Genomic DNA, 21480 nt, shown 5'->3' with positions numbered 1-21480 from the left:
ACTTTCCTCAAAAGTTCCCCAAACATTTCAGGCTGCCTTTTTGAAACGTGGCACAACTGCTTCTCCAGCCTGGGGGGAAGAGGTTGGCAGTTTGGGTGCGACTCAGTTTGCAGAGAGTGAGTTAGGGGCCTCCAGATGACCCCTCTATCTCCAGCCTCTTAGGCTGACCCTCGTTCTCTCTGCATCTGTCTCTCAGGGCCACCAGCTCAGCTGGCTAGGCTAGCCCCAGAAACTTTCCTCTCCAAATTGGTTCATTGCATATCTATGCCACCTTTTCCTCCAAGGACCTGAAGGTGGCACACGTGGCTCTCCCCCCCATCAATCCCCACAACAACCCTGTGAGGTAGGTGAGGCTGAGAGGCAGGGACTCGCCCAGGGTCAGCCAGTGAGCTTCATGTTCGAGTGGGGGATTTGATCCCTGCTCTCTCCTATCCCCTAGTCCAATGCTCTAACCACTACACCACACTGCAACAAGCAACTTGGTTGCTTTCTCACTCTATAATTATAGCTTCTCTCTGCATGTGGCTGCGACAAGTAAAGCCAAGAGCCACTCACCTTCTGGCTTGCTCCAAGTAGGGCATGAGGCTCTTAATCTCAGGGTTGTGGGTTCAAGCCCCACATTGAGCAAGAGAGTCCTGCATTGCAGGGGGTTGGACTAGATGACCCTCAAGGTCCCTTCCAACTCTACCATTCTAAGATTCCATGTTCTACGTGAGGAGGAGGAGGACTTGCTCTGTAGGCAGCTCCCCCCCCCCGCTGCTTAAGACCCCTGCTTGACCCCAGACAGTTTTGTCACTTCCCCCCTTCCACCCCCACAGAGTCAATTTCTCAGAGGACAAGACCGGTGCCTCCCCAGCCCCCAGGAGAAGGCTAAATGCTTAGGCTGAGCACTGGGTCCAGCCAGACTCCCGAGTACAAACTGAGTGGGGCAGATTCAGGCTGATTTGCCTGGGTGGGTGCCTGACTCCCCACCCCCATTTAATTCATGGAATTGGAAGGCCCCCAAACTAGGACAAGGGTTGGATGTGGCTCAAGGGTCAGCCCCAGATCACTCTCGGGGGGTGCAGAGCAGCTGCAGCCCTGGGCTCCTTCAGGCCACCTAACTCTGGAGAGGCCCAAGGCCAGGGAGATGCATTAGACCTGGCCTCCCGGTATAGGGCAGTCCCTGTCCTGACACCCCTTGGTCCCCAGGACCCCTTGTGGTCAGTAGGCCTGGTTCACCACTTTGGACCATGAAGCCCACCTGCCCAGAAGACTAGAAACCAGCCGGTCCTCCTGTGGGCCGAGTCCCCTACCTCTTCCGGCACCCATATGTGTCTCCCATGACCCCTGCCTGCGCACACTGTCCTGCTTTAGGAGGTTTTTAAGCAGAGGTTGGACGGCCACCTGTCATGGATGCTTCAGTTGAGATTCCTGCATTACTGGGGGTTGGACTAGATGATGCTTGGGGGACCCTTCCAATGCCACGATTCTATGATTCCCAGGAGCACACTTAGGGGTTGCAGACCCTCACTTCCCCACACATGTGTGCCATGCCAGCCTTTGCATGTAACTCATTTATGCTGCAGCTGCAAAGGGTCTGCTTCCTCCCCCCTCCCCTCCCCTCCCTCCTATTTCTTCTTCTTCTTCTTGTCTTTCGTATCAGATGACTTGAGCTTCTCCTGTTCGGCCAGCTTCTTCTTGCCCAGGGGGGTCTTGCTGTACCAATCCTGCAGGAGGATGCCCAGAAGGCGGGAGACTTTCAGGAAAGGGACCCGGCCCAAGGGGGTGGAGGAAGAGCAGGTGGAACAATAGCTCAGGGGGTTAGAGCCTGGTGCTGATAAGGCCATGGCTGCAGGTTCGATCCCAGGTGCACATTCCTGCCTTGCAGGGGGTTGGGCTAGATGATCCTCAGGGTCCCTTCCAACTCTACAACGTTATTTGTTATGATGCCTTTTATATACACCCCCTAGACAAAAATTCCTCAATTACATCCTTTGCTCTCTCTCCAATCGACCTCCCCGTGAGCAAATCTCTATTTTGCTGGCTGGCAATAATGTATTTATTACTGCGAAGGTTCTAAAATTTGCCTTGGCTGCAAGTAAGTTGAGAGCTAGGCAACAAGGCAAGGATCATAAGGGGGAGTGTGAGACAGGGAGTTCTTAACTTAAGCAGGTGTGATTTTTGCATTTCTCTGTGTTTGCTTTGCTGTTGTTGCTGTTCTGTTTTAAATTAATTATTTGTATTTTAGGCATTGTGACCAATTGTGACGGCTTATAGCTTTTAGCAATAAATATTTCATTCAATTCCATGTTTCAGGCCCAATGCTTGTGGGACATTTAAAATCAGGGGTGCCAACTTGAATAAAATATTGCCAGGAGGTGGGGTGGGGGGTTAGCCCTGCCCCACATAATCAATCATATGACATGTTGCATGCACACCATTTGAATGGCAATGCCCATCAACTGGGGGGGTCCCAGCCCCCTCAACTATTTCATTGGGGTGTGTGAAGACCCCTCTGCCCCTAGGAGTTGGCTCCTGTGTTTAAAACGCAGTCAAAGCAACAAGTCATGCTTTGCTAGATAGGCACATGACAGGAGCTGAAGCTCAGTTTCCCTGTGAACTTGCTAGAGAGAACTCTGTGAGAGACACCCCCACTGTGCCCCGACAGGGGGAGCACATGTGGGGTGTGAAACATGGGAGCAGTCAAGTACAACATCCCTAGAGTGGACATAGAAGGGGATGCCTGGACCAGCTAGTCGGACCTTCCTGTTTCTCCTGGGCTGGGACAGGCTTCCTCTGCATGTGACTAGAGGTGGGCGTGGCCTTACCTGTGCAGGTAACAAAATGCGTACATTTTGATGAGGAAGCACCACCTGCTTAGCCAAAGCTGCTCTCTTGGCTTCCAGCCAAGAGGATAAAGGAACTCTCTCCCTTATAGAATAGTCTCCAAGTGTATGTAATTTCTCTAAGCTAAGTCTGCCTTCTGGGATCCTATTGTGAACAGATGTGTGAGTAAACTCTCTTTATACTTTTATAGAAGACTGCGTCGTGCCTTATCTTTTAGGAAGGAATAAGGTGAAAATACCAGGACAGTTACTATAGAGGCTTTAGGGAGCCTGAGCAAACGCATCCGCTGTGTAAGTTTAAAAAGGGAATGTTACTCTGCTAAATTGTGGAACTTGTTAACACAAGTTGGCATGGGATATAATAAAACAATATATTGTCTCCTGCATCCCTGAACATTCCCACAGCGCAGAGCTGTATATTCTCCTCCCTGCCTGGGCTCACCCTCTTTTAATTCCTCCCTTCTTTTTCCCCGCTCTGCTAGCAATGTGAGAACATCTGCATGTCCGAGCTCCGGGCTCAGACCCCATTCCACTGGGGGGACGGGGCCTGTCTGGCCACCCCCAGCCCAAAGGGTCCCTCTCTTGGAGCCTCAGGGCACGGCCAGCCACCCTCCGTGGGCCAGGCAGGCGGCAGGGGGTGCCAGAGGCCACCTAGGGGAGGGGGCAGGGCGGGCTACGCACTCTGAGCATCGCCTCTTCCGCGGGGTAGATGGGGTCCGCCCTGGCCAGCATCTGCAGGAGCTCCCCGGCGTTCAGCGGCCTTTTGGGGAGCTGCAGAAGGCGCCTCTCGCTCAGCAAGGACTTCACTGCCTCAGCCATGCTGCCCTGGCTGTAGCCGTCCGACACCTTCGCCAGCGCACTGAGGTCCAGGGTGCTGGTGACGACCCCGCCGTGCCTCTCGACCAGCCGCTTCCACGTCACTGGGGAAAGGGGGGAAGGGGGTCCGGGTGTGTCAGGCCCCCTTCTGTCTCGCGGCCTCACACACCCCCCCCCCCGTGCTTGGACTGATGCAGCAAGCAGAACTCCTTGGTAGTTCCATGCAGTGTTTTCCAGTATCTTATCCAATACTTTGATGTTTCTTTAAACAATCAAGCAGTGCACCATATTTTTTCCGCTCCATAGGGTGCACCGCACCATAGGGCGCACCATGTTTTTAGAGGAGGAAACAAGAAAAAAAAATATTTTTCTGGTTTTCCTCCTCTAAAAGCCCTGGTTTTTTTTTTTTTAGGATCAGCTAAAAGTTTTGCAGCTTTTTTGCAAAGGAAAAAACCCTGTTTTTTTTAGGATCAGCTATGGGGTTGAACTCACATTTCTGCAGCTTCTAATGGAAAGGGAGCCTTTTCTAAAGTTTCCAGACAGATAATCTAATCAGCCAGTCACATGTTGCTGGGGAAACAAACAACCTCCCTCTGCAGCGCATTCAACAATGGAGGGCGGGGCTGAAAGGGAGCCGGGACTCTTATCTCTCTCCCGATCTCTTGCTGCTCAGCTGCTGAGCGGGGTCCTTTCAACAACCCCTTTTCTCTTTGTAAAATAAAAAGCATGATCCTCTTTTGGCCCCTGGGCAATTCAGCTCCAGTGACCACCATTCACTCTATATTTCCACTTACTTTTTAGGAGGAAAGAAGTGTGTCTTATGGAGCGAAAAATACGGTGTATATTTTGCGAAATGTATAAACCAAAAACGGCTATGGGTGGCCTGGCTGAACTGTTCTGGAAGCTCTGGCCGGAAGGATACCGGAATCAGCAAGGGTGACCCACATGACCTGAAGGGGCTGCTGTGGAATGACAGGTCCGTAATTCACAAGACCACTGCCACCCATGATTTGCATCCTCTGCCCTCCTTAGTGGGGTCCTTAAGCCCCATGAGACATCCTGCTGGGGAGTCATTTCCCAGCAGTTCAGGATTTGTTGTTGCCAGAATTTGACACAGCTCCCGCCTCCCAGAGACCAGCTGAGTGTCCGGATCCTCCTCTAAACACACCCTGTGCCCCCAAAGCAGCCCCAGCCCCTCTCCTCACCGTAGCGTGAGGCATAGTCTGGCCGGTGGATGAGGAAGATCCTCTCATAGGTCTTGCAGAGGCCCTTGATGTCGGCCAGGTAGGGCTGGTTGGACGTTCCCATCAGGAGGACGCGGTCCTCGGCCTTCAGCAGGTTCAATGCCTTGGGAAGGTCCTTCTTCAGCCGCTTGGGGTCGTGCTGTGGGGCAGCAGCCAGCCCATCAGCCCCACACCAGGGGAAAAGATGGCAGTGAGCCTCTCCACCAGGGAAGCAGAGACCCCCCAGCCAGCTTCAGCCTGCTTTTTTCCCATGTTATTGGACATCAAGGCTATTATTGCCAAGGCTGTCCCTCCCCCCCCCCCGGTCACCCTCTGGGCATCTCCTCCCACCTCACTCACCTCCTTCTCCTCTTTGGGGACCTTCTTGTAAAAGGTCTTCTCTGCGTCCCCCACCCAGATGACGGATGGCGGCAGGAGACGGGCCACCTGCAGTAGAGGGGACACAAAAAGTGACCCCCACCTTTATGACCAGAAGGTCTGCAAAGTGAGGCTGGGGTTGGGGCAGCTGCTTCCAAACTACTGCTGCATCGCTCTGTCTCCAGAGTGGAAGCCCGCGGCAGAGCCCTGGGGCACCACCACTACCAAGGCTCCGTTGAGAAGTTGACCGGATGAAGGAGGGTCTTTGCTGTGGCCGAATCCAACAATTTGTGTTTTGCTAGAGGGGCACATGAAAGGGAATGTTGCTCTAGCCAGGAGGACTTCCTGTCACACCTGCTCTGGAGCATCCTCCCCCTGTGTGTGACCAGGTAGATGGGCGTGACCCTGGCAGACCCTACAAAAGGGCCTGTCACGCAGCCACCTTCCTCTTTTGCCATCTTCTGCTGGGTCTTAGCCACCAGCACATGGCTCATCCTTGCAGAGGGTGGAAGCCACAAGGCAGAACCTCTGAGGCCCACCTCAGACTCCTCTTCTCTATGGGTGTACCTGTAACTACAAGCTAAAGCCTGCCTTCAGGGCAATACTGTCACCTGAATGCAAGCACAGTGGTGCCTCACAAGATGAAATTAATTCGTTCCATGAGTCGTTTCGTATTGCAAAAATTTCGTCTTGTGAGGTGCGGGGAAGGAGCCCGGGCTGCTGGTGGTGATGGGGGGGGGGGCGGTGAGCCGGTGGCAGCGCTTCTCCCTCTCCCTCCGCTTCAGGCTGAGCGCACCCTCCTCGGACCTGGGCGGCAGCGGCTGTGCTGGTAGCGCGCGAGCGCCTGTCCACCCGTGGGGGTGGGGGCGGGTTGGGGAGGGGGCGCACAGTATACCAGTGGGCTCGCCAGTAGCCCCTATGGATAAGACGGCCCTGATTGGATTGCTCAACTTATATGATTCCAACGAATCTTATCAACTAGCTTCCTGCAATGTAGAAGGGAATGTTCTCTGCTACTAGCTCACTAGCGTAGAGTGACGAAGGATAATATTTAATCAATATATCCTCTCCTACTATCCACAACATTTCCACATGAGGTGTGTGTTTTTTTTGGGGGGGGACATCTATCAAGCAGCGTATAGGTTTTCGAAACGGAATAAAAAAATTAAAAAATTCCTTCCAGTAGTACCTTCGAGACCAACTAAGTTTGTTATTGGTATGGGGAGAAACTGTGGAAGGAAGGTGTGAAATTTGCAGCATGTAATGCATTAAGAGAAAATGTTTTGAAGATGATGTATAGGTGGTACATTACGCCGGTTAAATTAGCTAAACTCTACAAAGTAGAGAACAAATGTTGGAGATGTAAGTAAAAAGGAGGTCCCTTTTATCATATGTGGTGGGAATGTAAGAAAATGAAATGCTTCTGGGACATGATATATACTGAACTCAAAAAAATGTTGAAATATACATTTAATAAAAAAACCAGAAACTTTCTTATTGGGAATTACTGGTACAGAAAGATGGAGTATGCGGAACTGGACAAGATGACAGGAACAATCCGAGAACAGCAGGACCAGAAGTTCATCAAAGATTGGACTAAATTTGCAGATTATTTGAAAGACAATTGCACTCAATTGAATAAGTTAGTAGGACTGCGAGAAGCTTTGTAGTTTAAATAAAAGGAATGTCATTGTAATATGAATTGTTAGTGAGAAGTTTAAGTGTGATAATTTAAGCAGTGATTGATTTGTGAAAGATAGATGTTAGAGATGAATGTTAGGATATCATATGTAGGGTTTGATGGAAGTCAAGGCCATAAATGGTCAAAATGTTAAGATTTGGAAAATAATGTGATGGATTTTAATAGTGTATTGTTATAAAATTAATAAAAAATTATATGGCAAAAATGTTTGTTATTGGTATGAGCTTTCGTGTGCATGCACACTTCTTCAGATACACACGAGAGCTCATACCAAGAACAAACTTAGTTGGTCTCTAAGGTGCTACTGGAAGGAATTTTTTAATTTTTTTATTTTGTTTCGACTACGGCAGACCAACACGGCTACCTACCTGTATAGGTTTTATGAGATAAATAAATAAATCTTCCTTGCTCCCCGTCTTCCTTCCAGCCAGCCCTTCGCCAGCCACAATGCCAGGACCCGGCGGAGGACTCTGGACTCTCAGATGTCCCCAGTGCCCTGTGCGATGCCATAATTGGATGACCCACCCTGCCTCGCACATTCTGTTCTGGCCATACCTTGAACACCAGGTGGATCATCATCTGAAGGCCGGCCTTGCCTGGATACTTCCCAATCAGGTTCCTTGGGGAGAGGTCAAAAAGGTTGGCGCCTGTCTCTGTGCACACGGCGTGGACCAGCATCTTCTTCCCAGTGCCCCCTGGACCGGCCAGGAGGAGGGACTTCACCAGGGGGGCCATCTCATGCACAGCCTGAGAGCCTGCGAGGGGACGCAAGAAAGGGGGTCTCCACACCCAGAGAAAGAGGGCAGGGCCCAGGGCAACGTTCTGGAAGCAAGATCCGGGGCACATTATGGGATGGGGGACTGGCTGCTGCCCTACCCAGACGCAGGATTGCATACAGGGCAATGTTCTGGCGCACGTCCATAGTGGAGGGGATTGGCTCGATCTCCTGCTGGCGGAGGTAGGTGCCCAGGTAGCAGAAGTCACCTGGTGTGGAAAAGGCGAGGCAAGAGGAACAGGCCTTCAGCCAGTGTCTAATAAAATAATAATAATAATAATAATAATAATAATAATAATAATAATAATAATAATAAAGATTATTATTAATAATAATAATCTTTGCTGTGTGCCCCACACATCTGACTGGGTTGTCCCAGCCACTCTGGGTGGCTTACAGCATATATAAAAGCATAGTAAAACATCAAACATCAAAAATACCTCTGCTGGCGCTTGCCCCCCTCCCTGCCAGGCCACACAAAATTTATTTCTACCCTGCTCATCTGGTTGCGTTTCCCCAGCCACTCTGGGCAGCTCCCAACAGAATATTCAAAACACGTTAAAAGATGAAAAACTTCCCCAAACAGGGCTGCCTTCAGATGTCTTCTGAAAATCTGATAGTTGTTTATTTCCTTGACATCTGATGGGAGGGCGCCACCACCGAGAAGGCCCTCTGTGTGGTTCCATGTAACCTCACTTCTCGCAGGGAGGGAGGGAACCGCCAGAAGGCCCTCGGAGCTGGACCTCAGTGTCTGGGCTGGACGATGGGGGGTGGAGACGCTCCTTCAGGTCTACTGGGCCGAGGGCTTTCAATGTCAGCACCAACACTTTGAATTGTGCTCGGAAACATCCTGGGAGCCAATGCAGGTCTTTCAGGACCGGTGTTATACGGACCCAGTGGCCGCTCCCAGCCCCCAGTGCAGCTGCCGCATTCTGGATTGTCAGTCCCCTCCCTTCTCTTGGTTTGGTGGGACATTCATGGTCAGGCAAACAGGCTCCACTATTCGCATTGGTGCTGGTTGGACCCAGCAGCCCCCCAGGAGGTTCCTTCCAGCTCTGCCATTCTATGGCAGATTGTGAGCGACGGTTCTCTGTACATGCCCAGTGGCACACATTCCATGGCTGAGGTGGAATAAAGGGGATTTTGCTCATATCCCCCCAGAGGAAGGGGAAATGGCAGCAGAGGAAAAGAGAGGAGGAGGAGGAGGAGCTCTGTTGTATCATGTCCAAGAGATGGTGTAGTGGTTAGAGCAGGCATAGGCAAACTCAGCCCTCCAGATGATTTGAGACTACAATTCTCATCATCCCTGACCACTGGTCCTGTTAGCTAGGGATGATGGGAGTTGTAGTCCCAAAACATCCAGCAGGCCGACTTTGCCTATTCCTGGGTTAGAGTGTGGGACTAGGAGCTGTGAGAGACCAGGGTCCAAATCCCCCTTGGCCATGGAGCTCCCTGGGTGACCTTGGGCGGCTTGCTGCCTCTCAGCCTAACCTACCTGGCAGGGTTGTTGCGAGGATCAAAGATGGAGAACCATGGATGCCACCTTGAGTTCCGTGGAGAAAGAAACAGGGCGGAAAGCAAGATGACTCACCTGTGTAATCGGCCAGCTGCACCTTCTGCGGCTTCTTAATGATGCCCTCAAGCACAAGCTCCTCATAGAGGGATTCGAGGGTCCTGAGGGACAGAGGGGGAGGGAGGCAAGGCTCAGCCGGGAGGGGGGGTCCCCCAGAAACATTTCATGTTTCGCCAGACGGGCACATGAAGAAGGGGCAGAGGCTCAAAGAGCTTTGCTAGAGAAGAGAACTCTGTGAGGTGACTTCCTTCGTCTGCCTGGGCAAATTAATTTTGTTAAAAACAATTAATCTGAAACCAATACAGTTAAAACTACAGAGCTCACTCCTGAAGGAGGGAACCTGGGTGGCTCTCAAAGATCATGACAGAAATTCCTGCAGCAGAGGAGCATCTCCACCCCCATCGCTCGGACTGAGGCCCTCCTTTGAGGGTCTTCTGCTGGTTCCCTCACTGTGAGAAGCGAGGTCACAAGGAACTTTGTGGCTAGCAGCTATTAATAAATAACAACAATAATAGTTCTATTATCTATACGCTTCCCATCTGGCCGGGTTTTCCCAACCACTCTGAACGGCTTCCAGCACTTATTAAAAGCACAATAAAATGCCAAGCATTAAAAACTTCTGGATGCCGGGCTGCCTTCAGGTGTCTTATAGAAGTCAGTTGTTTATTTCCTTGACATCTGTGTGGGATGTAAAACGCAGGAGCAGTCAAACACAACATTGCTAGAGTGGACACAAAAGGCATCTTAGTCCACCAGCCGGAACTTCCTGTTTATTCAGGGCTGGGCTGGGCTGGGCTTCCTCTGTGTAACTGGAGATGGGTGTGGTCTCACCTGGACAGGTTAACACAAAACTACAGGGACCAGGCTCCATCTTCCTCTTTTGGACCACGATCTCAAAGAAGCTGCATTCCTAAGATGCTCTCTTGGCTTCCAGCCGAGAGAGGACAAAGAAGCTGTTTTCCCTTATGGAACAGTGTCCTGAGCAAATGTAACTTTTACTAAGTTTAAGTCTGCCTTCTGGGATCCTTTTGTGAACAGAATGATCTATGTAAGTAAACTCTTTTTATGATTTTATAGAAGATTGTGTAGTGTCTTATTTTGAGAGGGATTAATGGGGGAAATACCAGGACGTTTATTACAGAGCTTTTAACGAACCTGAGCAAGCTATCTGCTGTGTGTGTGTGTGTTTAAAGGGGAATGAGAACTCTGCTAATTTCTGGGACTTGTAAGGATATCTTAAACAATATATCCTCTCCTGCATCCCAAAACATTCCCACAATCTGATGGGAGGGCGTTCCACAGGGTGGGCGCCACCACCGAGAAGGCCCTTTGCCTGTTTCCCTGTAGCCTCACTTCTCACAGGGAGGGAACCGCCAGCAGGCCCCCGGGGCTTATTGCAAACAGAGATATCTCTAGGCTTGCTTGGAAAGGAGCTAGATTTGCACCCCTTCCTGTCCCTTGCGCTCCTCTGCCAAGGTGCCCAGAGCAGAGGAGAGTCCCAGGGAGCACACAGGTGGGCAGAGCAGAAAAATGTGATTTTGGCCTGCACCCTTGGTGGGGGCCAACCCAATGCAGTGGCAGAGGAAGCCTCTTGGGCACCAGGGGTGGTGTGCCCAGGGGCGGGGCAAATCGCCCAGAGGGACGGGCAGAGGTGGAGCTAGCAGCAGCAGCAGCAGCACGCATCCCAGGGGGGCATCAGCAGCAGGGAGCGTCTGACCCCATGGCACACCCCTGAACGTTTGAATTTACATAGCAGGCCTGTGCCCCCATTACCACCTCCCTCCCCCCACCCAGGAGCCACACATGCTCTTCTTCAGCATGGCCAGGAGGAACGGGCTTGGGGGGGGGATGAAGAGAGGGGGACCTACCTGTCTGGTGTCAGGTCCTTCTCCTTTTTCCCTTTCTTCCCCTTTTTCTGCTCCAAAAAAAAAAAAAAAGTCAGAGAAAGTTGTTCTGCAGCTCTGGGCAGGTGAATGGGGGGCAGAAGGGAAGGCTCCTCCTTCATTGTGTCCCCCCCCAGGGATGCTCCTTGGATAAAAGGCTTTTCCCTCCCCGCATGCACTGACCTTGGCACTCTTCTTGGCCTTGGCCTTGACCGGCCTCGCTACTTCCTGGTCGATGGCCAGCTTGAGCTGCTGAAGCTCCTGTCGCATCAGCTCATCCACCTGAGCAGGGGGAGGGAGGGGAGAGGGGGGAGGAGGCCTCAGAAAAGGGCTGCAGGGGCCCAGCTTCTGTGGCCCCTGGAGTTTTTGAGGACAAGGGCCCGCCCCTCCACCTGGGCACCCACCTGCAGCCGTATCTCCTCCTCCACCTCCTTCCGCTTGTCCACCTTGATCAGGTCCTCCTGGTAGCGCTGATCAAAGTTGATGGCCTCGTCACGGTCACTCCAGCAGCCTGGGAGGGGGGCGGAGGCAGTGCTGGTGTCCACGTGCTCCCCACCCCCAGCCCTCACTGTGCCCAGCAGCCCTGGGCCAGAAGGCACCGTGGAGGGATGTCTGGGGCTCAGTGATAGAATTGCAGATTTGGAAGGGACCCCTAAGAGTCATCTAGTCCAACCCCCAGCAATGCAGGAATCTTGTGTTTGGCCCAGCACCTAGCTATATGGAGACGTGTCTGGAGGGGGGGTGCTCTGCCGCCCTGGGCTGGGTGTGGAGCTCCTGGAGTGCCCATGATGCCCCCTAGTCCCCATGGGGTGGGCTCAGAGCTGGATTACAAATAGGCAGAGTAGGCACCAGCCTTTTAGGGGCCCCGAGAGAACGGATCAAAACAGATACCAATCAAATTGTTGGTTGGTGAAATCAAGCACGTATTTGGAGATAATTTGCAAGGGGGCCCCTGAGGTGTCGACTGCCTAGGGGCCTCCACAGGGTTTAATCTGGCACTGTGTGGGCTCCTTCTGGCACCCCCCCCCCATGCAATGGACCCTACACTGACCCACTACTGGCAGCTTTGCATGTCAAAGTAGCCCAAGAGCCCCCTGCGTGCAACACCTTCCCTCCCACACTGGGCTCCTCTCTGCCCTGCCTCACCTGTGTAGCGCAGGTAGCCCTGGTTGATGGTTGGCAGGAACTTGGAGGGGTGGAGCAGCAGGCCTTCGTCTTCCTCCTGAGGAGAGCCTCAAACCCACCACGTTAGCAGACCCCTCAGGTGTCCCCACCCCCACCCCCGGCTCCCACCCCCATCCTTGCACAGGTGAGCTGGGGACTCTGCCCAGTGGCCTCACAAGGAGCAGGCTGACTCCCAAGAGTTCAGCCAGGGCAGGGACCCCCCCCTCCTCCTCACCGCTTTCTTTTTCTCCTTCCCTTTTTCCTTCTCCTTCCCTTTCTCCTTCTCCCCTTTGCCTTTCTCCTCCTTCTCCTTCTTCTTCTCCTTCTTCTTGGTTTCTGCCTTCAGCTCGGCCAGATCCAGCTCAGCTTGCACCTGCGGGGAGCATCTGTGTGACTCCAAGAGGAATGGACTTGGGGGGGGGGAGAGTGAGGGTATCCTGGGGGGGCGGGTTGGGTGGCAGCCCCCAGGAGGCTCCTCCTCAAGGGCAGGGGAGCACTGCAAGCCCCCTCCCCTCTTCAGCCCTTCCATCCAATACCTCTTCGGGGGTCTTCTGAGCAAAGAGGACATTGCAGCCCCCCATCTGCTCATCAGGGTAGTCGGGGAAGGAGCCGACCAGGTCGCTGTGGGAGGCAGAATGGGTGTGTGTGTGAGCATCACTAAAAAAAACTAAAATACAGTTTTTATCCAAGAGCTATAACTATTTTAAATGCTGTAACCAAATGATGATGATCTTTGGGGAGTCGTGATGGAGGGTATGTATGTGGATGTGTGTAAATGTGGGATGGCATTCACTTTTGTTGTACTACGTACAATGACATTAAACTATCTATCTATCCATCGATTGATCATCTGCTGAGAGGAGCTGACCAGCTTGTCCCTTGCGGGAGGGGGGGCTACTGCTGGGGAGATTTAGTACAGATAAAAGATAGCCCTTATGGAACTCCCAGCACCTATGGCCACCAATGGCCACCAGAGGACCTTCTCCGTAGTGGCACCCACCCTGTGGAACGCCCTCCCATCCAATGTCAAGGAGATGACTTTTAGAAGGCATCTGAAGGCAGCCCTGTACAGTGGACGCTCGGGTTGCGAACGTGATCCGTGCGGGAGGCACATTCGCAACCCACAGCGCCGCATCTGCGCACGCACGGATCATGATTCAGCGCTTCTGCGCACGCGCAAAGCGCAATTTAGTGCTTCTGCGCATGCGCTAGTGCCAAAACCTGGAAGTAACCCGTTCTAGTACTTCTGGGTTCGGAGCGATGCGCAATCTGAAGTGGCCGTAACCAAGGTACAGGGAAGCTTTTTAAGGTTTATGGTTTTATTGTTTTTATATATGTTGGAAGCTGCCCAGAGTGGCTGGAGCAATCCAGTCAGAAGGGATTATTATTATTATTATCATTATCATTATCCTGGATGGTTTTTAAAAGAGGATTAGATGAATTCATGGAGGAGAGAGCTAGAGATGGCTAGAGGCTGCCTCTCCTGCTCATGTTTTGCTTGCAGGTTTCCACTGTTCATACTGGACTGGATGGGCCATTGGCCTGATCCTGCAGATCCAACCTCCTCTTAGGATCTTAGAGAGGTGTGTGTGGCAGAAGAGCCTCCTGGCACTAACAGGCTCATTGCTGCCTCCCGCTGCTTCCCAAGCCCCCCCCCCAGGGTCTCCTTGGGCCCTGCCCTGCCCACTGCTGCTCACCGGCACTCGATGAACCACTGGCGCAGCTGATCCTTGAGCGCCTCGCACATGCTGGGTCCCTCCACTTCGTAGATGGTGTCGCGGATGCTGTCCAGCGCCAATTGGTACTCGGCCTCGTAGTCCGCCTGGCGCATGCGGCGCAGCTCCTCGCCCAGCTGCGCCCGGATCATGGCCGGCGTGGGGCCCGCCAGCTCCGGCTCCAGCTCCTGCGCGGGGTGGGGTGGGCAGTGAGCAGCTGGGGGGCGACCTTCCCTCTCCCTTTCCCTCTCCCTCCCCCCCCCCCCAGCCCCACGCCGAGCCGGAGGGAGGGAGAGATACGACGGCACAGGCGAGGCCATTAGGCGAGATGGGAGGCGGGCGCCGAGCGCGGCCGTGTAAATTACCCCGTAATGAGTTTGTAATATGCGCGCGCGGCGCCTCCTTGCCCGGCAGCGGCCGCGGCGCCCAGGCACTTTCCCGCCTCATTGCCCCCCAAATGGATTTTAAATATCATTCCGAGGACACAATTATTTAAAACGCTGAACTAAACACTCGCTAATGGGGGGGGGAGGCGGGAAGAGCCCCGGCGGAAACGGGACGGGCGGGGGGACACGGATAGACCCCCGCCCGGCGCAGGAGACGGACGCGCCTTGGGTTGCCCGGGCCGCGCCAGCGCAAGAAGCGCGGGGCTAGCAAGGCCGCGCTCCCTCCCCCCCTCCCCATCCCTCTTGCGCCAGGCCCGCGCCAGCCCCGATGCGGCTCCCGGCGCAGGAGCCGAGCTGGCCCCGGCGGGAAGGGAAGGCTGTCCCAGTGGCGACCCTTCGGCCCGCCTCGTCGGGGCCGCGCCCTCCAAGCCTGCGGGACGGCCGGGGAGAGGTGCTTGGAAAAAGGGGCGGGAGGGCGGTAGCGTAAAGGGCAAGAGTCCAGCTCAGCACAGGGGGCAGAGCGCGCGCTCACCATGCCAAGGAAGATCATCTCCATCTGCCGGGATAGTTTAATGAATCGTCGCTGCACGCACCCTTTCCAGATCTGGAGGAAGAGGAAGAGGGGACGTGAATCGGGACGCACCCGGGACTGCGCTCCACACTGACCAAGGAGCTCATCCGCCCAGGCTCGTGGGGCGTGAGGTGGGGGGCGGGCAACCACGACGAGCCTACGAAAGCCCACTTCGAAGAACAACTCAGTTCAATGAGGCGCCCCACAATTTGACTCGACTCCCCCAAGAGAACCCCCGCCTCTCCGTGGTTCAGCGCAGCATCACGCCAAAAAAGGCCTGCAAAGCGCCTTTCTACAACATGTTGGCGGGCGAAAGGCGGAAGGCAACGCTTTGGGACGACGTGGTTTTGGGGAATCAACACGCGTCAGTCCCTCGGCTGCATTCAAGACTTTGGCCTTCTGATTAAGCTGGTGTCAACATAACCACCACACACCGCCGACGGCCTCAGCTGGATGGCGGCGGAGTAAGGCAGGGGAGGCTAGTCCTGTCTCTTTGGGCTGGGGAAGAGGGAAGTCTGCGCCCCCTCGCCTCGAAAGGCCACCCCACCTCTCTCCAGGGTCCGTCCCAGCCTCCAACCAGAGCGGGACGTTCCTCCTCGCCCTGTGGTCCTAGGGGCCAAAGACCCTGGCGAGCTGGCGTGGGGAACAGCCCCCCCCTCCTGCTCCTCCCTGGAGGCAATGCCCCTCCCTCACCTTCTGGATGGTGATGGCGGCCAGGTCTCGGTTGGGCTCGTAGAAGCCGCTCTCCCGCACCTTCCTCTCGCGCTCCTCGTCCCTCCGGATCTCCCACATGAAGCGCGCGCGCAGGCGGCCTTGGCGCATCCGCTCGGCCATCTGAATCAGCCGCACTGCCTCCTCCCGCGGCATGCTGGGCCGCTGAGGCTGGGGGAAGGGGGCAGCCCTTTTCAGCCGGGACCCCAGCGCTCGCCAGGAACCGGAGGGCAACAATCCCGGCCTGGCAGGGCGTGAGCGAGCGCAGAAAGCCCCCGCGCTCTGGGCCCTGCGCCAGGCGCCCCCCAGGAAATACCTGCATCATACCCGCCCTCCCCTCCGCCTTCGGGCCCAAGCCCAGCCTGGCACAGGGCAGCGCCAGGAGGAGCCCCTCGCCCCGGTCAGAGGCCCGTTCCCAGGGAGGGGGCACTCACCACGATCGTGCTCTTGGTGGGCCCCACTTGATTCAGGATTCCGCCCAACAAGTCCTGGCGGTCCTGGAGAATCCTGGCGCGCTCGTGGAGAAAGTACTTGGGAATGGGGACCTCCATGTCCGCCTGCAAAGGGGGGAGATGGGGGGCGGGAGGGGGTTGGTGGCGCCCCTCTCTTCCGCGGAGTCCCAGGTTGGATGTGGTTCGTCCAAACGAGGCCTGCGGTTTCGGTTACTTGATTTCTACCCTGCTTTTCGGCCGCTGACAAAGGGTTAAAATGGCAACAGATTCCCGAAAGAAGGCCATGAAACGGATACATATAAACGAGCAGCGTAAAAGCCGAATTAAAGCCAGATTTAATCACTTTAAAAGCAGCTTACGGAAGATTTAAACGGCCTCGAGAAACAAGGTTTTTCCTGGCACAGAAATGGCATCAAGGTCAGCGCCACGCAGACTCCGCGGAGGGAGCGTCCCGCCGTCGGGGGTGGGCAGCACGGAGCGGTCCCTTTCCCCTGTTGTCACCGGTGGCACCGCGGATGGCAGGAAGGGTCCTGACCGGAGGCGGGCAGCTCCCCTTAGCTAGCCTGCGCAAACCTTCTCCCCGGATGCCACTGCGCTCGAGGCACCCCTTTCTCCCGCCCCCCTTCATGAGAACAGCCCCGCCAGACCACTTTCTCCCGCTCTTCTAGCCCTTCCCGGGCTAAACCATGAGGACTAGAACATCGCCAACTTTTCGCGAAAGGCAGCCTGAGATTCGCCCAGCCCTCCGCGGCTCCTCCGAGGCTCTTCCATTCAGGCCTAGTCTAGGAGAGCAGAGCAAGGGTCTTTCTTATGGTGAGGGGCCCCTGGAAGGAGGGCAAGGACCAACACCCTCTCCCCCCCCCAACCCCACAGGATGTCTCCCCGCAGGACTCCACCCCACCCGCTGCCAGCCCGGGACTGACCGGCGTCAGCTTGAGCTCCTCCAGCACTTGGTCCATGTAGTGGTATTCGGACATGTCCAGCTCCACAAGCTCCTGCTTGAGCTCCAGGATGCGGCCCAGCACGCCGTCGAGCAGAGGCCGCAGCACCAGGCGCTTCTGCGGATGCACAATCTGGTCGTAACAAACATCGAGGCGCCGCGCCGTCTGAATGTAGCGCAGGTAGAGAGTGGCCACGGTGTGGAAGAACACCGCCCGGTTCCGCTCCGGCTTCGTCGGCTGCGCCGGCAGCTCCTGCCCCAGAAGCTCCTTCAGGGCCACCCGGGACTCCTGCCACAGTTTCCCGAACGTGCTGCGGGAGGGAGGGAGGAAGAGCCGCGTCCCCAGTCCGCACCACAGTCCGTCCGCAGCCCAGGTCGCCCCTCGCCACTCCGGTGGCTCTGGGGGGGCCAGGAACGCCCAGCAAGGAGGTTGCCTTCCTTTGCTGTGGGGCCAGTGCCGGATTTATGTATAAGCTAAACAAGCTATAGTTTAGGGCCCCACTCTCTTGGGAGCCCCACAAAAAATTAAAGGGGGGAAAACTGGATGTACATTTCCAAAATATAAGATAAAAAAACTAATAAAATAAAACCTACATACAGCAACAGTGTTTTGTGTTGCGTAGGCTCCTATGATGTAAGCAATGGGCCTAACCTGCTCCCTAAAATATCACAGGTTTGCTCATTTCTATATATAGGGTGCCTACATTCTGCATGGACTGGTTGCATGGCATATACATTTCAACACAAAAAACAGCGACAATTTGTTGTTGACAAAGGGCAGTTGGACATATAAAGGGCCCCGTTACCTTCAGTAGCTTAGGGCCCCATCAAACATAAATCCGGCCCTGTGAGGGGCAAATTGGCCATGGAAGGGCAGCGCCGTGGAGAAAGGCCTGGGGCTGGCCGGGCAAGGAAATTGGAACCGCCCAGCCCAGCCCTCGGGGGAAGGGACACCCCGGCGCCCCGCGGCTCCTTGGTTAATGCAAAAGGCAAGGAAGCTGTCCATGGCGAGATCAGATGCTCATGGAATCCTAGAACAGAAGGGTGGAACTGGAAGGGACCCCAAGGGCCATCTAGTCTAACCTAGTAATGGAGGGCCCCACTTCCCTCGCGAGCAGGCAAAACCTGAAGTGTGCATGCACACGAAGGCTCATACCAAGAACAAACTTAGTTGGTCTCTAAGGTGCTGCTGGAAGGATTTGTATTTATTTATTTTGTTTTGACTATGGCAGACCAACACGGCTACCTACCTGTAACTAGGCAAAACCTGGGAATCAGATCTGACCAGGCAGAACTGTATTGCGCGCGGGGTGGGTGGGTGTTCGGGCTCCCGAACACCAGAGACCCCTCCCCTTCCACGCGCCCCTGGCGCCCCCTCCCTCCTCCAGCAGCTCCAGTCGCTGCTCCGTAGCAGGCCCGGTGCTCCCGACCCCCTTTGCAGATTTGCCAGCGTCGCTCAACCCAGCTCTGGGCGCCCCCCGGGAGCGGCTCCGAATACCCGCCTGCCCAGAGGGGCTTCCTCGGGCCAGCCCAGAGACGGTCGAGCGGAGGGCTCAGCGAGCGCGGCTGTTGCAAGCTACCCCCCCACCCGACGCCCCCAAGAAGCCCGCACCTGCTCGCCATGCTGCCCCTCTGCCTCCCGGGCGCCGAGTTTCTCGCAGGTGAAAGGCGGGGAGGCCCCACCCCCGATTGTCCCGGCCAGTTCCCATAGAAACAAGGGAACAGGAAAAGGGCCGGCTGGCCCACCTTGCAGGTGTGGTGAGAAGGTCACCGGGAGCCTGCAGAAGAGCGCAGGGCCCACCTTGAAGGTGGGTGACTCCCTGGACCAAAGTTGTCTCCAAGCAGCAGAGCTCGGTTTGGGACCTGCTTCTCCCAGCTCCTTGGCGCGTCCAAGGGCCACATCCCTTACTGGAGAGCCGGGAGAGGCAGCCCTTAGCTTGCCGCTGCTGGGCCAGTCGGACTGGAGGCCCCTGACAAACGACCTTGGAGGAGATGCAGTGCCGGATTAATACATTTGGAGTCCCTACGCACTTAAAAGATTTTGGTGCCCCCATAAATATCTAGTTCAAAATAGAAACAAACTGTACAATTTTATTTTTTGAAATAAAACCTACAGTAAGATGGAAAATAATGTTTTAATTTGGTATACTTTCACTTCATTTGATTAATGTCCTCCAATTGCAAAATCTTTGATCAGATCCTGAAGAACCCACCCACCTGACTCAAAACTGCGCAAGACTGTTCATGTACGCTGCTGCTGCTGCTGCAGGGATGCTCCTTGCCCAGAGTTGAAAGGATGACAAGATGTTGTTGTTGTTCAGTCGTTCAGTCGTGTCCGACTCTTCGTGACCCCATGGACCAGAGCACGCCAGGCACGCCTATCCTTCACTGCCTCTCGCAGTTTGGCCAAACTCATGTTAGTAGCTTCGAGAACACTGTCCAACCATCTCATCCTCTGTCGTCCCCTTCTCCTTGTGCCCTCCATCTTTCCCAACATCAGGGTCTTTTCCAGGGAGTCTTCTCTTCTCATGAGGTGGCCAAAGTACTGGAGCCTCAACTTCAGGATCTGTCCTTCTAGTGAGCACTCAGGGCTGATTTCTTTGAGAATGGATAGGTTTGATCTTCTTGCAGTCCATGGGACTCTCAAGAGTCTCCTCCAGCACCAGAATTCAAAAGCATCCATTCTTCGGCGATCAGCCTTCTTTATGGTCCAGCTCTCACTTCCGTACATTACTACTGGGAAAACCATAGCTTTAACTATGCGGACCTTTGTCGGCAAGGTGATGTCTTTGCTTTTTAAGATGCTGTCTAGGTTTGTCATTGCTTTTCTCCCAAGAAGCAGGCGTCTTCTAATTTCGTGACTGCTGTCACCATCTGCAGTGATCGTGGAACCCAAAAAAGTGAAATCTCTCACTGTCTCCATTTCTTCCCCTTCTGTTTGCCAGGAGGTGATGGGACCAGTGGCCATGATCTTAGTTTTTTTGATGTTGAGCTTCAGACCATATTTTGCGCTCTCCTCTTTCACCCTCATTAAAAGGTTCTTTAATTCCTCCTCACTTTCTGCCATCAAGGTAGTGTCATCAGCATATCTGAGGTTGTTGATATTTTTTCCGGCAATCTTAATTCCGGTTGGGGATTCATCCAGTCCAGCCTTTCGCATGATGACAAGATAACTAACTACAAAAGCGGCCTGGCAGATGAAACTATGCAGAGATGGCAAGATTGAGTGGGGAAATCAGAAATCAGGAGGATCAAAGCTTCAACAGAGAATGGGACAAATACAGACTGTGTCTAAAAGAACACTGTAAACACTTGTGAACTCTTTGGCAGGCTTTGAATAACTCTTGCAATGTCACAAAGACTTTGGATATAATGGAGGATGAATTTATAATATGCAGTTTCCAAAGGTATTTAAAGAACCCACAGAGGGGAGGAGGGAAGTCCTAAGATTCGGAAGAATCTTGTTATAATTTTAATATTTGCAAGAATTTGTGTGTGTGTGTGAATCAACTTGTAAAACCAAATACTGTAAAACTTTATGGGAAAAACACACAACTGCACATACACTATGCATAAGAGTGAGAGATCCTTATCCCCGCTTCTTTCTCCACCCAACCTCGCAATGCCCGACAGCAGGTGCACTCCGAATGTAACTGACCTGTAAAAAGGGCTCTGTAAATTGAAAACGCTGTATGTACCTTTGTTATCCATGAAAATATTTCAATAAACAAAAACAAATTAAAGACCAAAATGAACCTTGCATCACGTTTCTATACTTGGTAATGATAAGGCACCTGCCTTGGTGCAGTTTTTTTTTCTGTAGGGATTTTTAGAAGACTTCAACGGAGAATATCAACACTCAGCTGAGGAATTTGTGACAAAGTTAAAAACTGGGCAATGGAAAATTTATGGGGTGCCCCCTTGATACCCTAAGCAGGTGCTTATTTTGCTTAATGGTTAATCCAGCCTGACGAAATGCCTGGTCTGAGGGCAGCTAGGAAAGAAGAGCAGCTATCTGCTCCCCAGCCAGGTTGGAGAGTTCAAGGAGCTTGCCTTCATTTACAAAGCCCTGAGCAACTCAGTGCCACGGTGCCTCAAGGACCACCAGAACCCGTGTAATATCACCGAGATCACCTGCAGGCGTGTCACTGGCAAGACTCACTTGGTAACAATGATAGACCGAGCCTTCAGTGACATGGGCCAGTCCTATGGAACTCTCCGCCACTGGAAATTCTGGGCCAACTATTAAACGCCTGATGAAAACCTTTTCTATTCCCCCAGCGAAGAATACATCCAGAATGGTTAGCTGGTGGGTGTTTTACACGTTTTAATGTCTTTTATTGCACAGTTTTATTGCTGCAAA

At 53.8% G+C, this 21480-nt stretch overlaps 1 protein-coding gene across 1 annotated transcript; it reads right to left on the bottom strand.

Annotated features, from left to right (window-relative positions):
• Window positions 1–1610: 1610 nt before the first annotated feature.
• IQCA1L (IQ motif containing with AAA domain 1 like) lies at window positions 1611–18752 on the bottom strand. The gene is made up of 19 exons (XM_033166142.1): window positions 18730–18752; window positions 17101–17428; window positions 16160–16282; window positions 15708–15890; window positions 14976–15047; window positions 14040–14245; window positions 12879–12963; window positions 12578–12715; window positions 12325–12400; window positions 11583–11689; window positions 11362–11460; window positions 11164–11210; window positions 9314–9396; window positions 7824–7931; window positions 7503–7702; window positions 5228–5314; window positions 4850–5027; window positions 3510–3748; window positions 1611–1709 (listed from the first exon to the last, which is right to left on the bottom strand). The coding sequence occupies exons 1-19, from the start codon at window positions 18738–18740 to the stop codon at window positions 1611–1613; spliced, it is 2469 nt and encodes an 822-aa protein (XP_033022033.1). The 5' UTR covers window positions 18741–18752.
• Between the last annotated feature and the right edge of the window lie 2728 nt (window positions 18753–21480).

Source organism: Lacerta agilis, chromosome 12 (assembly GCF_009819535.1).
Source record: "Lacerta agilis isolate rLacAgi1 chromosome 12, rLacAgi1.pri, whole genome shotgun sequence".
NCBI lineage: Eukaryota > Metazoa > Chordata > Lepidosauria > Squamata > Lacertidae > Lacerta > Lacerta agilis.
This window is presented reverse-complemented; position numbering and strand designations above follow the sequence as displayed.